This window comes from Aethalodelphis obliquidens, unplaced genomic scaffold, assembly GCF_003676395.1.
Source record: "Aethalodelphis obliquidens isolate GAN/ISIS:26980383/991018 unplaced genomic scaffold, ASM367639v1 scaffold5, whole genome shotgun sequence".
NCBI classification, from domain to species: domain Eukaryota; kingdom Metazoa; phylum Chordata; class Mammalia; order Artiodactyla; family Delphinidae; genus Aethalodelphis; species Aethalodelphis obliquidens.
In genome coordinates this window covers 40,994,784-41,010,788 of record NW_020837949.1, presented here as the reverse complement: position 1 = coordinate 41,010,788, position 16,005 = coordinate 40,994,784, and the positions used below count along the sequence as shown (strand labels likewise).

General features: G+C 38.6%; 1 protein-coding gene across 8 annotated transcripts in view; it reads right to left on the bottom strand.

The window, feature by feature from the left end:
* Nucleotides 1-488: 488 nt before the first annotated feature.
* MATCAP2 (microtubule associated tyrosine carboxypeptidase 2) overlaps nucleotides 489-16,005 on the bottom strand; it is a 73,593-nt gene continuing 58,076 nt past the window's right edge. For 5 of the 8 annotated variants that reach the window (XM_027102185.1, XM_027102183.1, XM_027102188.1 and 2 more), the window contains 2 exons: nucleotides 7,165-7,262; nucleotides 1,072-3,903 (listed from right to left, as the gene is read on the bottom strand). In XM_027102185.1, coding sequence (XP_026957986.1) covers nucleotides 3,742-3,903; nucleotides 7,165-7,262 — 260 coding nt within the window. In that variant the 3' untranslated portion in view covers nucleotides 1,072-3,741. The other 3 variants (XR_003431931.1, XM_027102187.1, XM_027102186.1) reach the window with 3 other exon arrangements.

Here is a 16,005-nt window from a genome sequence, read left to right as displayed (position 1 = left end):
GCAGGCCACTGCAGGGTCCATGCCAGGACCTAGGTCTGTATGCCTATAAGCCAATGCATGGGCAGGAAAGATTCCTACCAGGTTGCCTGGCGATTCCTACAAAGTTGCTTGGTGTTGGATCCCTAAGCTCCCACCAGGTCATTTCTGTCTGTATATGGATACCAAGTTGCTGTGGGTGGAGGACACAAATGAGGGGAAGCTTTTTCAGCCATGCTGATGTCACTTCTGAAGCTGGTCATCTTTTATTAGGATAACTGGATAGCTGGGAAGAAATGAATGCTCAGTAATCTCTTAGTGGTCAGATTTCTGCTCTTTGCTTCGTCCTCTTTTAGGTACAATTCTTTTCAGTTCTGAAGGCTAGAAGTTCAAGATCAAGGTGTTGGAAAGCTTGATTTTTCCTGAGAACCATAAGGGAAGGATCTGTTTGGGGCCTCTCTCCTTGGCTTGCAGATGGCTGCCCTCTTGCTTCCTCTTCATGTGCTTTTCCCTCTGCATACTTGAAATTCCACATATTCTTAAAGCTAGCTAACAAACACTGGTATTTCTCATCCTGGCAGTTTCAAGATATTAATTCCTTTAGCCACTAGAATCAGAGTGAACAAAAATGAATGAAATCATAGCCAGCTGACAAGGTTTTCACAAGTGCCATAAAGGTTTGAATTCAAAGACCAAGACACTTAAGGATAAAGTGCTGACTCCCTTGCGCATCTGCTGAAGGGCTCAAAGGATCTCCTCAGGGCCTGTGATGACCCAAGCAACTGTATTCTTGGTCTACTCCTTCCCCTAGGCTAAAGTTGCTCAGGTTCCAAACAAGCCTCGCAAAGAGTGGTAATAAAATACTGTAAATACTCACTACTTTGCAAGTGATCTTTGTCTCTGTGCTTCAAACACATGAACAGGCCCATTTACTATGGTTTACATTCTTTTGGTAACACTTTTTGGGTATGGTACTGGCAGTGCTGTAACCTGGGTGTGTGCCACTCTTCCTCACTGGACTGTGGAACATTTCTTGTCTTCATCAGAGGACCTCTGACACTCAGCACAGATTCTGCTCCTCAGTTGGTTCTGCATAAAAGTTTATTCAATAAACAAACAGGGTAGTAAATTAAGACAGAATTTTCCCTCTCTCCTTTTCCCTATGCCCCATGGGAGTATATGCTAATTAGGGGAACTAATTAGGGGAAAGGTAGAGTGTGGCAAATATATTTCTCTATAAATAAGAATACTAGAAGACAAAGATGATTGATGATATTTTCAATAATTACAATAAAAACCCCAGAAATACCACAATAAAAATATAATTAGGTTTTAAAAGAACAGAAGTTTGCATGCATATATATCCAAATAGTTCATTTAAGAACCTCAGTGCTATTTATTTCTATTACAGCTAGACACAAAATGCTCAAAGTTTGAAAATATAAAGAAATGAAGACTATGGATTTATGTTTGCAGACTATTTTACTTTGCAACTGTCTGGTGTGAAAACCTAACAAACAGTTTATTAGAATTTGTATTTGATACAACTATATGTTAGAATTTCAGTGGAAAAAATTGATGAAATCCTAATGATCAATAGCCTATAGTAAATGACTATTCTAATTAAAACGAGTATGATCTTCAACTATTCTCCTAAGTACTGCTGTTGTAATTTTCTATTTATAAAAACTTTCATTTTAGAGAAAACTGACCTTAATGCTATTTCAAGAAAAAGAATAAACATTCAATCTCAACTTTTAAAGCTTAGAGCTCTTTATTTAAGTATTTCTGCTAATCTTAAACTACTTTTGGTTCATTGCTAACCTTTGAAATATCTTAATGTGATTTAAGGTCTTTTTTTTTGGTCTGGATAGTGCTCATATTTTTTGTCCTTATACCAAAGCAGTAAGGCAAGAAAGTGTTTCCTTTTTCAGATCACGTAATATCTATCCATTTTAAAATTCAGGGACTACAACCACTACAAACAATCCTACCAATAGGAAATTAAGGCTGCTGTGATTTTCCTTTATATTTAAACCATAACATAAGATTAGCAGTGTTATTGCCTACAAATGCTGAATTTATAATCATTTGACCTTAAGTCACAGGACATAAATATTGCCATTTCTGTCTGTACTTCAACTCCAGCACTAAGACGTTGTTTTCACAGTTACCTTTGATAAGTCTGAAGATGAAGTCAGAAAACACTACACAAAGCTAAAACTGGATGACTCTGCTACAAAGAAATAATGCTTGAGAGGACAAGAGTGGTCTTCTGGTGTCTGGTTAGTGTTGGTGCACTGTGCCCCCAGTGCAGGTCACACTCCAGCCAGCATGACACAGGTATGGGCACCTTCAGTACTCTAAAGGGCCTTGCCTGCTACTGCCAAAGGTGAAATACGTGGCTTTGCAAGAACTACCAGGTGCCAATTAGAGTATATCATGTTTGCTGGAGTATATCATTCTTTGAGGCGCCCTTCCAGATATGTGAAAGAGAAAAATCCCATAACCTTGTCTGCAAAAGAGTTTCTAAAATGTGAATGTGAACCAGACTTTGCAGTATACATCTACCAGTGTTAGCACCATATTTAAGTCTGAATTGAGGTAAACTCTCAGATAGACTTTGGGTAGAAATTACAGTAGCAATTTTGAATGGGGTGTTTACAGCAGTATTCTTTCAGATTAAGTTTGAAAAACTACTTGATCCCAAGTATACCTATTATACCTATCCAAGTATATATTGAAATTGATAAATTACAAAGCTAGATATAAGCTTTTAGCAGGAGAAATGTAGTAAATCATATTCTTGAAATTCAAAGTATGTCATTATTGGCTTGATGAAGTCAAAGATTTTGATAAAATACTGAGCCAGTATCACAAAGCCAGTTTATCAAATGACAATGCCCAGAAATTCTGTTTCTCAGAGTATATAGTCAAGCTTACTGTAGATGCTACCCAGTCAACATCCAGCTCCTACATGATATATCCCCTGCTCATTGCTCCATTTAATAAAAAAGGTAAGTAGCTTCTCTCTTCCCCAACTATTTTGATTTATGTAGAGAAACCTCTGAGACTTGGGAAGCAAAGACCCTAAAACTTGGTTAAAATTTTGAAGGTGTCCAGTATGTTTCAGCAGATGAAAACCAAATTTAGTTAAGGGATAACTGGACAAAATATGGTAATCTTCTACTTTAGTTCCTATAAGCTAATAAGGTGAAACAATAATGTGTAAAATAAAGAACTATGAAAACTTTTCAAATTGCTTTTCCCCTCCCTTTAACATTACTTAACATATAAGAAAATAAGAAACCTTAAATTTCTTATTTTCTAGCTTTTGGGAGCATAACACAGACTAATTTTTCAAAGGAGAATAATTACCATTATTTATTAAATAAAATATTACCTTGAAGTTTGAACAACACAGGAATTCCATCTCTAGTAAGAGCTGGTCTTGGTTCTCAGGCAGAAGTTTATCACTCAATTTGACCAAGACTCCTCAAAAACACCCATCAGCAGTATTTTCATCTGACTCTGTTGAGATTCAGATGAAAACAGGAGTAACTTTCCCCTGTAGCCTATAGAAACATTTTAGGGAGACAGTTTAAAGTTTGTTCTTAACCTAAATATTCAGCTGAATACTGCAGACCATTCTTCAGAAAACTCATGTAAACAGTCATTCTTCTTTTATAAATCTGCTGGTGCTAACTGCACCTAATTGGTAATATACATGGAGGTATAGCTTAGCTATGTTTGCAAGAATGCTAATTAATATATAAGATCTTTCAGTTCCCTGTCAGTCAGTTCATTCACTTCCATGATCTTCTCTAAGTGTTCCATATATCGGCCATGGTCCTGCAGAAAGTGAGGGACCCTCATGTTTTCAGTAACTGCCAATCCTTTTAAGCGATCCACATCTTCATAAGAGACCTGAAAAAAGGAAGATGGGTTACTTTTTAAATGTGACTACCAGTTAAATTTTGAAGAGCAATTTCTTCCTTTAGTCTTAAGTGAAACTTTACGTAGACTGTTTTTGAAATTACTCCCTAATACCTGGAAAATGACAAAATTTACTGGGTTAAATAAGAACGTATTTATCTGCCCCTTCATACCATGACTATATATATATATATTTTTAACATCTTTATTGGAGTATAATTGCTTTACAATGGTGTGTTAGTTCCTGCTTTACAACAAAATGAATCAGTTATATATATATACATATTTTCCCATATCTCTTCCCTCTTGCGTCTCCCTCCCTCCCACCCTCCCTATCCCACCCCTCCAGGCGGTCACAAAGCACTGAGCTGATCTCCCTGTGCTATGCGGCTGCTTCCCACTAGCTATCTACCGTACCTTTGATAGTGTATATGTGTCCATGCCACTCTCTCACTTTGTCACAGCTTACCCTTCCCCCTCCCCATATCCTCAAGTCCATTCTCTAGTAGGTCTGTGTCTTTATTCCTGTCTTACCCCTAGGTTCTTCATGACATTGTTTTCTTAAATTCCATATATATCTGTCAGCATTCGGTATTTGTCTCTCTTTTTCTGACTTACTTCACTCTGTATGACAGACTCTAGGTCTATCCACCTCATTACGAATAGCTCAATTTCGTTTCTTTTTATGGCTGAGTAATATTCCATTGTATATATGTGCCACATCTTCTTTATCCATTCATCCGATGATGGACACTTAGGTCGTTTCCATCTCCTGGCTATTGTAAATAGAGCTGCAATGAACATTTTGGTACATGACTCTTTTTGAATTATGGTTTACTCAGGGTATATGCCCAGTAGTGGGATTGCTGGGTCATATGGTAGTTCTATTTGTAGTTTTTTAAGGCACCTCCATACTGCTCTCCATAGTGGCTGTACCAATTCACATTCCCACCAGCAGTGCAAGAGTGTTCCCTTTTCTCCCTACCCTCTCCAGCATTTATTGTTTCTAGATTTTTTGATGATGGCCATTCTGACTGGTGTGAGATGATATCTCATTGTAGTTTTGATTTGCATTTCTCTAATGATTAGTGATGTTGAGCATTCTTTCATGTGTTTGTTGGCAGTCTGTATATCTTCTTTGGAGAAATGACCATGACTATATTTTTAAAAATCTAGTCAGTATTTGATTTAACAATCTATCTTGGATCTACAGTTTGTCTAGAAATTAAACAACTAAACTTAATATATGTGTGTGAAAGACTGAACCTAAACAAATCTCCTGCCTAAATCTAAATATAAGAATTGGGACTTCTCTGGTGGTCCAGTGGGTAAGACTCCATGCTCTCAATGCAGGAGGCCCAGGTTTGATCCCTGGTTGGGGAACTAGATCCTGCATGCATGCTACAACTAAGAAGCCCGCATGCCACAATGAAGATCCCACGTGCTGCAACTAAGACCCAGTGCAGCCAAAATAAATAAATAAGAAAATAATTAGAATGTAAATACTGTATTATTAAGTTAGGAAAATCAGCACAATTATACATTAAATTCCTTTTTCTATTTAATTGCAGAAATAAAATGTTTTGTTAAAAATATCAAAATAAAAGCAAGAGAATTTAAGTATTTTTAAAAATTTCACATCTCTTTCATTCACTTGAGTAAGAAGCCAGTCTTTCATAAATATTATATTAATTTATAGAACTTAAAGTTTCACCCCTAAACTTATCTTTCAACTTTTAAATTCCAAAACATAGCTGGCTTTAAGAACTATTATCTTCTGATCAACACTCTTCCTGGTTCAGTAGGAAGGCTTTAAATAAATCATGTTCATATTAAGTTTTATTTATATTTCAGTTAAAATTGAGTATATCACTAAGTGTAATAGGTTATAGGAAATAGGTTTGGTGTTGATATTGGCATGGTTTTGTAATTTATCTTAAACCACTCTAAGTTTATTATAAGGAGAGAATGAGTAAATATACTGATGTTGGGAAATAAGGTTCTCATTTTAAGAAAAGAGATACATATATGGAATGGGGAATGCCCTTATGATTTAAAACAAATATATGATATGCTCATTGACAAGGTCTAGAAGCATCAGCACTCGAGTAGTGACGTGCACACCTCGTGCTCAAGTCTTGTTTTCTAAATACCATTTCCCACTAAAAAGAATCAAGACTTCCTTAGAGAAACATCTAATCTCAGATTTGGGTAGGAAAAGTGTAAGGTGAGCCCAGAATATTTTACTTTGCTTGAAAACATGTAGACATGTTTTAAAAACCACAGGAGTAGCCATTGGAAGAGCTGAATAAAAAAGTGGAGGGAAATGTAACAGAATTCAAAGATCTCTATTTTGCTACCACCAGTGTAGTAACTGATTTGGGCAAAAAGCATCAATTGATGTTAAAATCATTTCTGGAAAGGCTATTAGACAATGGTACATTTGAAGGTATCATCCCACAAATTACTTATTAATGGAGGAAAGGTACCATTATAATGGAGAGATCTGGCAGTAACTAACCCAGGTTATTATACACAGTATCACCAATACTGGGACAAAATATCTCTCTAATGTGATGCACTGAAAAATGCATGACTCACTTTAGTATTCTTGGCAAAATGTTTAACCTAAAGCTAATTACAAGGAAACAATCTGATAGTCCAGATTCTAAGGAATTCTCAAGGAAATTTTCTTGGATTCTTAAAAATGTCATAAAAAAAGACTACAGTGAGGGGGACTGTTAAAAATTAAGAGATTAAAGATGATAAGCGAATGCAAGGCATAAATCTTGACTGGATCCTGGGTCATGAAAAAGAGCTACAAAGGACATTTTGGAGATGATCTGGGGAATATAAAATAGACTTTTTTTTAGATATTATATGGAATCAATGATAAATTTCTTTAGAAAACATATGGTCATGTCAGAATATCCTTATTCTTGGGAGTATGAAGGGGAGTAGAGTTATACCTGCAGCTTACTTTAAAATACTTTAGGAAAATATGCATATAAAAACTAATAATTTATTCCCAAATTTCCTATTCTCCTTTATCTCTTACTGTCCACAAAGGAATATTGTAATTTGGTTCTGTGACAGAACCTCATTTCTTCCCTCCTGTTATCACATAAAGGAAAACTACTCCAACAATAAAATAAAAACAGTTTCAACTTGAGTCTTATTTAATCATGAAATGAGCTAGAGGAAGTGTTGACCTGGTACGTTTGCAGACTCTGTGCCATTGGTTTCACTCACCTTCCCCAGGGCCGTAAGTAGATGAAAGTCAATGGTCTCTCTATATCGGAGGATTTGCAGGATACCATCCAAGTATACCTGGTCTTTACTGAAACACCCTGGAGGAACCAGAACAGTGTTTACTTTCTGATGTTTAAAAAAATTATTAAGTAACTAAATACCAGCCCATTCACTTTACTGTAGGAGTCAGTCCTGTACTTAAAAAATAAATAGGGCAAATTAGAAATTTAACTATAATCATAACATAAAATGTAAGGTCTTGAGAAGTACCACAATAACTACAGCCTAGTAGCTTCCCTTTAAGAATTCCTTCTCCCTGGCTCCCCACTCCCCATAATTAAAATAGCATTTTTCCCTAAAGAAACACAGAGCAGAAACTAACACAACATTGTAAAGCAATTATATTCCAATAAAGATGTTAAAAAAAATGATCCCATCCTCACCTCTACCATTTGATCATAAGCTTAACTTCCATGATTAACTGAAGGCATTTGGGTGGGGAGGGCTGGGAGAGGATAGTTGTAGAGTAGTTAAGTTTCACAAGGGGCCAATGTGGAGACATGGGGTTTCAGAAATTCCTGGGTTTTCTATAAGAAATAATACCCTTTACCCCATTAAAGTTTAGGTGATTTTGATACTATTCCTCCCTATAAAAATGAGAATTAGAACTGGATTTTAAAGCATATGAAAAAATATGAAATAGACATGAAAATTAGGAATAGCTCATAGATCTGTGCTTAGATAAAAAATGGTATTCTGCTTACAAAGAAAACCTTTCTCCCATCATGACATAACTTATGTAAATTTTTAAAAATTTTGCTCTAGAATTAAATGGACTAGAATTCTACCAAATGGAGAGTCATACAATAAGAAATTATTGTTGATGAGTTCCCAAGACGGTGGACTAAGAGGGCCGAGCTCACCTCCTCTCACGGGCACACACCAAAATTACAACTATTTACAGAGCAACTGCGGGTGAGAAAGACTGGAACCTACCAGAAAAGATTTCTATAACTAAAGATATAAAGAAGGAACCACAACTAGATGGGTAGGAGGGGAGAAACTGCAGTATAGTCAAGACCCAGATCCTGAGGTAAGAGACCTACAAATGGGAAGATAATTGTAAGTATAGAGGTTCTCCAGAAGGAGCAAGAGGTAAGAGACCCACATCAAGCTTCCCTGCCCAGGGGTCCTGTGCCAGGAACACGAGACCCCAGAACGTTTGGTTTTGAAGGTCAGAGGAACTTACTTTCGGGAGACCCAGAGGGCTGTGGAAAAGAAAGACCCTACTCTTAAAGGGTGCACACAAAATTTCACATGCTCTGGGACACAGGGAAGCAGCAGTAATTTAAACAGAGCCTGGGTCAGACCTACTGGTGATCTTGAGGAGTCTCCCAGAGAGGCAGGAGGCAAATGGAGTTCCCCTGGGGACACAGGCACTGGTGGCAACCATTTTTGGGAGTTAATGCTACCACATTGAAACTGGTGCTGCAAAGCACCATTTTGGAATCCTCCCTCTAGCTTACTAGGCATGGGACCCAGCCCCAGCTCTATCCCTACTCACCAGCCTATAGGCACAAGTACTGGATCACCTCAGATCAAGCAATTAGCTGGGTGGAAATATAACCCCACCTACCAGTAGACAGACACCAGCCCCAGAACAACCACTGCATGCTATGCCAGGACCCAGCCCAGCCACCAGCAGTTGGCACCAGTCCCAGGACTTGCTGGTCCTCCAACCACCAGGGGGACAATAAAAGCTCTGAGACAACTTGGGCCCCTTAGACATTACCCCAGGATCAGGCCGCACTTACCAGTGGGCCAACACAACCTTTGGGACACCCCAGGCCCCATAGCCAGCTGTGTCATGAACCAGCCAACCCACCAATGGTCCAAAACCAGTTCTGAGAATGTAGGCCCTGAAGCCAGAGGCCCCAGGACACGGCTCAGCTAGCCAATGGGCCTGCACTATCCCCATGACCCAGCTTTATCCACCAGTGGGCCTGACAGAACCCCAGGATCTCCTGTATCCTGATGCTGCCCACCAGCGGGCAGACCCCAGGATTCACCCAAGCCCTAGCTCTGTCTACCAGCAGGCCAACACAAGCTTTGGGACACCTCGGACCCCATACCCAACTGTGTCAGGATCCCTCCACCTCCTGCTCAGCAATCTGACAACAGCTCTGAAGTTCCTGGGCCCTGTTGTCAGACTCTGGGACCCAGCTCTGCCTGCCACTAGTCCAACACTAACCCCGGAACCTGGCTTCACCCACCAGTGGTAGGGCAACAGCCCTGGAGTCTTATGGACCCTGATTCTGTCCACCAGTGAGCCAGCACTAGGCCTGGGGACCCTGAGGTTTTGTAATCTGCTACCTTGTGACCAGGTCCCACTAACCAGCAGCATCTGCACAAGGCAGGTGCCTGGCAACCAACTGGGCTAGGGGCCAACCAAGCCTACCAGACCACCCACGTAGCTCATCAAAACTGAAGAACCAATGCAGCCCTCTTAGGGGGAAACTATAGAGCATATAGCATGGGTGACGAGAGGGGAGTGCGCAGTGGGATGCATAAGACATCTCCTACAGGAGACTACTTCTTCAAGGTACAGAAACATAACTAACCTACCACATACATAAAAATAGAAATAGCAACTTAGATAAAATGAGGCCACAAAGAAACATGTTCCAGACGAGGAAACAAGATAAAACCCCAGAAGAACAACTAAGTGAAGCGGAGATAGGCAATCTACCTGAGAAAGAGTTCAGAGTAATGACTGTAAAGATGGTGAAAGAACTTGGGAAAAGAATGGACGTACAGAGCAAGAAGTCAGAAGTTTTTAACAAAGAGTTAGAAAATATAAAGAACAACCAACCAGAGATATAGAATATAACTGAAATGAAAAATACAATAGAAGGAATCAACATTAGACTAAATGATACAGAGGAACAGGTCAGTGAGCTGAAGATAGAGTAGTGGAAAGCACTGCTACTGAAAAGAAAAAAGAATGAAAAGAAATTAGGACAGTTTAAGAGCCCTGTAGGACAATATCAAGCACACTAATATTCACACTGTAGGGGTCCCACAAGGACGAGAGAGACAGAGAGAGAGAGAGAGACTGGTGAAAACTTCCCTAACCTGGGAAAGGAACAGTCACTCAAGGCCAGAAAGTATAGAGTCCCATACAGGATTAACCCAAAGAGAAACCAAGACACACTAATTAAAATGACAAACATTAAATATAAAGAGAATATTAAAAGCAGCAAGGGAAAAGCAACAAATAGCATACAACAGAATTCCCATTAAGTTACTGGCTGATTTTTCAGCAGAAACTGAAGGCCAGAATGGAGTAGAAATATATATTTAAAGTGATGAAAGGGAAAAACCTACCACCAAGAATAATCTACCCAGGAAGGCTCTCATTCAGATTTGATGGAGAGATCAAAAGCTTTACAGATAAGCAAAAGCTAAGAGTCCAGCACCATCAAACCAACTTTACAACCAATGTTAAAGGAACTTCTCCTGATGAAAAAGGCCACAACTAAAAACAAGAAAATTATAAAATCAAAATGATCAACAAAGGCAAACATACAGAAAATGTAGGAAATCATCCACACACAAAGCTAGTAGGGTGATAAAAAGACAAAAGTAGTAAAATAATCTATAACCACAATGAGCAGTTAAGGGATACACAAAACAATTAGCTGTAAAATATGACATGAAAAACACCAATCATGAAGGAAGGAGAGTACAAATGTAAGATTTTTAAAATGCATTTGAAATTAAGAGCTCAGCAACTTAAATCATGCATACACAGACACACACAGACACACACACACACACACACACAGACTGCTACATAAAAAGCTCACGGTAACCTCAAAACAAACACCTATAATAGATATACACACAAAAAAAGAAAAAAGAATCCAAACATAACACTAAAGATAGTCATCAAATCACAGGAGATGAGAACAAAAGAAGGGGGGAAAAAGACCTATAAAAACAAACCCCAAACAATTAACAAAATGGCAGTAAGAACATACATATCAATAATTACCTTAAATGTAAATGGACTAAATGCTCCAACCAAAAGATAGAGGGGCTGAGTGGATACAAAAACAAGAACCATATATATGCTCCTACAGAAGACTCACTTCAGATCTAGAGACACACACAGACTGAAAGTGAGAGAATGGAAAAAGGTATTCCATGCAAATGGAAATCAAAAGAAAGCTGGAATAATAATACTCATATGAGACTAAATAGACTTTAAAATAAAGACTGTGGGGTGAAGTCAAGATGGTGGACTAGGAGGATGTGGAGTTTGCATCTCTGCACAACTAGGGTACCTGCCAGGCACTGGTGGGGGACCACGGACACCTAAGGGGATGGGAAGAACCCATGAGCAACTGGGTAGGACATGGGGAGGAGGAAGGGGGGAGGATAAGTGGAGGTGAGACAGACCAGTGCCCCTGTGGGGTGGCTGGGGGAGGCAAGGGGTTCCCATGCCCAGAGGGGCCCACCCATGGTTAGGGGATCAACAGGGACGGGGGAGACACTTGGGAGAGTAGATTATCAGAAGGGAACAGGGTCAGCATTTCCCCTGCCCACTAGGGTCCCGGAGAGGCCCAAGTGAGGTTCCCAGGCCTCATCCTCTGCCCTCCAAGACATCCTCCAACTGTGCTGGGCCTACACCCTGCCTCCACGCCCCCAACCATGACCTTACCTCTGAACCCACACTCCAAGGCCCCCCTCCAGATGTGCTGCCTTTCGCGGCTAAGCAGGTCCTGAGCCTGAGCCCCACCACCCCACACTGCCCCCCACAGCCAAGGCCTTTTCTAGCCTTTCTTCTTAGGTTGTGGTTCGGCTTTACCTTGTTGTTCTTTCATCTATATAGATATTTTTCTAATTTTTCTAATTTTATTTTATTCTTTATACCTTGTTATTTTTCTGCAACTTTTGGCTTGTGCCCCCAGCTTTCTTTTTCTTTTTTTTATTGTGGTGCTGATTTACCTTGTTGCAGTTGTTTCACTTACATTTTAATTATTCCTGATATACTTTTTATTTTACTAACTGTATTTTACTTTTTATTCTGTTATTCTACTGCTCCGTTTCTTTCCCTTTCTTTTCTTGTGCCAAACCGAGCAGCTTGTGGGATATACTGGTTCCCAGGCTGCGGGTTGGGCCTGGGCTCCTGTGGTGGGAGTGCTGAGTCCAAGCTGCTGTACTAACAGAGAACCTCAGACCCCAGGGAATAATAATTGGAGTGAGGTCTTGCAGAGGTCCTCATCTCGGCACCAAGACACAGCTCTACCCAACTGCCTTCAACTTCCAGTGCTGCACATATCAGGCCAAACAACCAGTAAGACAGGAATACAGCCCCACCCAACAAAAAAAAATGAGGCAACAAAAAAATATGTTACAGACGAAGGACCAAGGTAAAAACCTACAGGACCGAGAGGGCAGACAGCAGAAGCAAGAAGAACTACAATCCTGCAGCCTGTGGAACAAAAACCACATTCACAGAAAGACAGACAAGATAAAAAGGCAGAGAGTTATGTATCAGATGAAGTAACAAGATAAAACCCCAGAAAACCTACTAAATGAAGTGGAGATAGGCAAACTTCCAGAAAAAGAAGCTTCCAGAATGAAAGTGAAGATGATCCAGGACCTCGGAAAAAGAGTGGAGGTAAAGATCAAGAACATGTAAGAAATGTTTAACAAAGACCGAGAAGAATTAAAGAACAAACAAACAGAGATGAACAATACAATAACTGAAATGAAGACTACACTAACAAGAATCAACAGCAGAATAACTGAGGCAGAAGAAAGGATAAGTGACCTGGAAGACAGAATGGTTGAATTCACTGTTGCAGAAGAGAATAAAGAAAAAAGAATGAAAAGAAATGAAGACAGCCTAAGAGACCTCTGGAACAACATTAAATGCCACAACATTCACATTATAGGGGTCCCAGAAGGAAAAGAGAGAAAGGACCAGAGAAAATATTTGAAGATTTTATAGTTGAAAACTTCCCTAACATGGGAAAGGAAATAGCCACCCAAGTCCAGGAAGCGCAGAGAGTCCCATACAGGAGAAACCTAAGGAGAAACACACCAAGACACATAGTAATCAAATTGGAAAAAATTAAAGACAAACAAAAATTATTGAAAGCAGAAGGGAAAAACGACAAATAACATACAAGGGAACTCCCATAAGGTTAACAGCTCATTTCTCAGCAGAAACTCTACAAGCCAGAAGGAAGTGGCATGATATACTTAAAGTAATGAAAGGGAAGAAACTACAACCAAGATTACTCTACCTGGCAAGGATCTCATTCAGATTCGATGGAGAAATCAAAAGCTTTACAGACAAGCAAAAGCTAAGAGAATTCAGCACCACCAAACCAGTTCTACAACAAATGCTAAAGGAACTTCTCTAAGTGGGAAACACAAGAGAAGAAAAGGACCTAGAAAAACAAACCCAAAACAATTAAGAAAATGGTCATAAGAACATACATATAATTACTTTAAACGTGAATGGATTAAATGCTCCAACCAAAAGACACAGGCTTGCTGGATGGATAGAAAGACAAGAACCATATATATGCTGTCTACAAGAGACCCACTTCAGACCTAGGGACACATACAGACTGAAAGTGAGGGGATGAGAAAAGATATTCCCTGCAAATGGAAATCAAAAGAAAGCTGGAGTAGCAATACTGATATCACTTATCTCACTTAAAGATAAAATAGACTTTAAAATAAAGAATGTTACAAGAGACAAGGAAGAACACTACATAATGATCAAGGGATCAATCCAGGAAGAAGATATAACAATTATAAACATACATCCACCAAACATAGGAGCACCTCAATACATAAAGCAACTGCTAACAGCTATAAAAGAGCAAACTGACAATAACACAATAATAGTGGGGGACTTTAACACCTCATTTACATCAATGGACAGAGCATCCAAAATGAAAATAAATAAGGAAACAGAAGCTTTAAATGACACAATAGACCAGATAGAGTTAACTGATATTTATATGACATTCCATCCAAAAACAGCAGATTACACTTTCTTCTCAAGTGTGCACAGAATATTCTCCAGGATAGATCACATCTTGGGTCACAAATCAAACCTCAGTAAATTTAAGAAAATTGAAAGCATATAAAGTATCTTTTCTGACCACAACGCTATGAGATTAGAAATGAATTACAGGAAAAAAAACGGAAAAAACACAAAAACATGGGGGCTAAACAATACATTACTAAATAACCAAGAGATCACTGAAGAAATCAAAGAGGAAATCAAAAAATACCTAGAGACAATGAAAACACGACGATCCAAAACCTAAGGGATGCAGCAAAAGCAGTTCTAAGAGGGAAGTTTACAACTATGCAAGCCTACCACAAGAAATAAGAAAAACCTCAAATTAACAATCTAACCTTACACCTAAAAGAACTAGAGAAGGAAGAACAAACAAAACCCAAAGTTAGCAGAAGAAATCATAATGATCAGAGCAGAAATAAATAAAATAGTAACAAAGAAAACAACAGCAAAGATCAATAAAACTAAAAGCTGATTCTTTGAGAAAATAAACCAAAGTCACACTAATTGATAAACCATTAGCCAGGCTCATCAAGAAAAAGAGGGAGAGGACTCAATAAAATTAGAAATGAAAAAGGAGAAGTTACAACAGACACCGCAGAAATACAAAGCATCCTAAGAGACTACTACAAGCAACTGTATGCCAATAAAATGGATAACCTGGAAGAAATGGACAAATTTTTAGAAAGGTATAAGCTTCCAAGACTGAACCAGGAAGAAGTAGAAAATATGAACAGACCAATCACAAGTAATGAAATTGAAACTGTGATCAAAAATCTTCCAAAAAACAAAAGTCCAGGACCAGATGGCTTCACAGGTGAATTCTATCAAACATTTAGAGAAGAGCTAACACCCATCCTTCTCAAACTCTTCCAAAAAATTGTAGAGGAAGCAACACTCCCAAACTCATTGTATGAGGCCACCATCACCCTGATATCAAAACCAGACAAAGATACTACAAAAAAAGAAAATTACAGACTAATATCACTGATGAATATAGATTCAAAAATTCTCCACAAAATACTACCAAACAGAATCCAACAACAAATTAAAAGGATCATACACCATGATCAAGTTGGATTTATCCCAGGGATGCAAGGATTCTTCAGTATACGCAAATCAATAAATGTGATATACCATATTAACAAATTGAAGAAGAAAAACTATATGATCATCTCAACAGATGCAGAAAAAGCTTTTGACAAATTTCAACAACCATTTATGATAAAATCTCTCCAGAAAGTGGTCATAGAGGAAACCTACCTCAACATAATAAAGGCCATATATGACCAACCCACAGCCAACATCATTCTCAATGGTGAAAAACTGAAAGCATTTCCTCTAAGATCAAGAACAAGACAAGGGTGCCCACTCTCACCACTATTATTCAACATAGTTTTGGAAGTCCTAGCCACAGCAATCAGAGAAGAAAAAGAAATAAAAGGAATACAAATTGGAAAAGAAGAAGTAAAATTGTCACTGTTTGCAGATGACATACTACACAGAGAGAATCCTAAAGATGCCACCAGAAAACTACTAGAGCTAATCAATGAATTTGGTAAAGTTGAAGGATACAAAATTAATGCACAGAAATCTCTTGCATTCCTATACGCTAATGATGCAAAATCTGAAAGAGAAATTAAGGAAACGCTCCCATTTACCATTGCAGCAAAAAGAATAAAATACCTAGGAATAAACCTACCTAGGGAGACAAAAGACCTGTATGC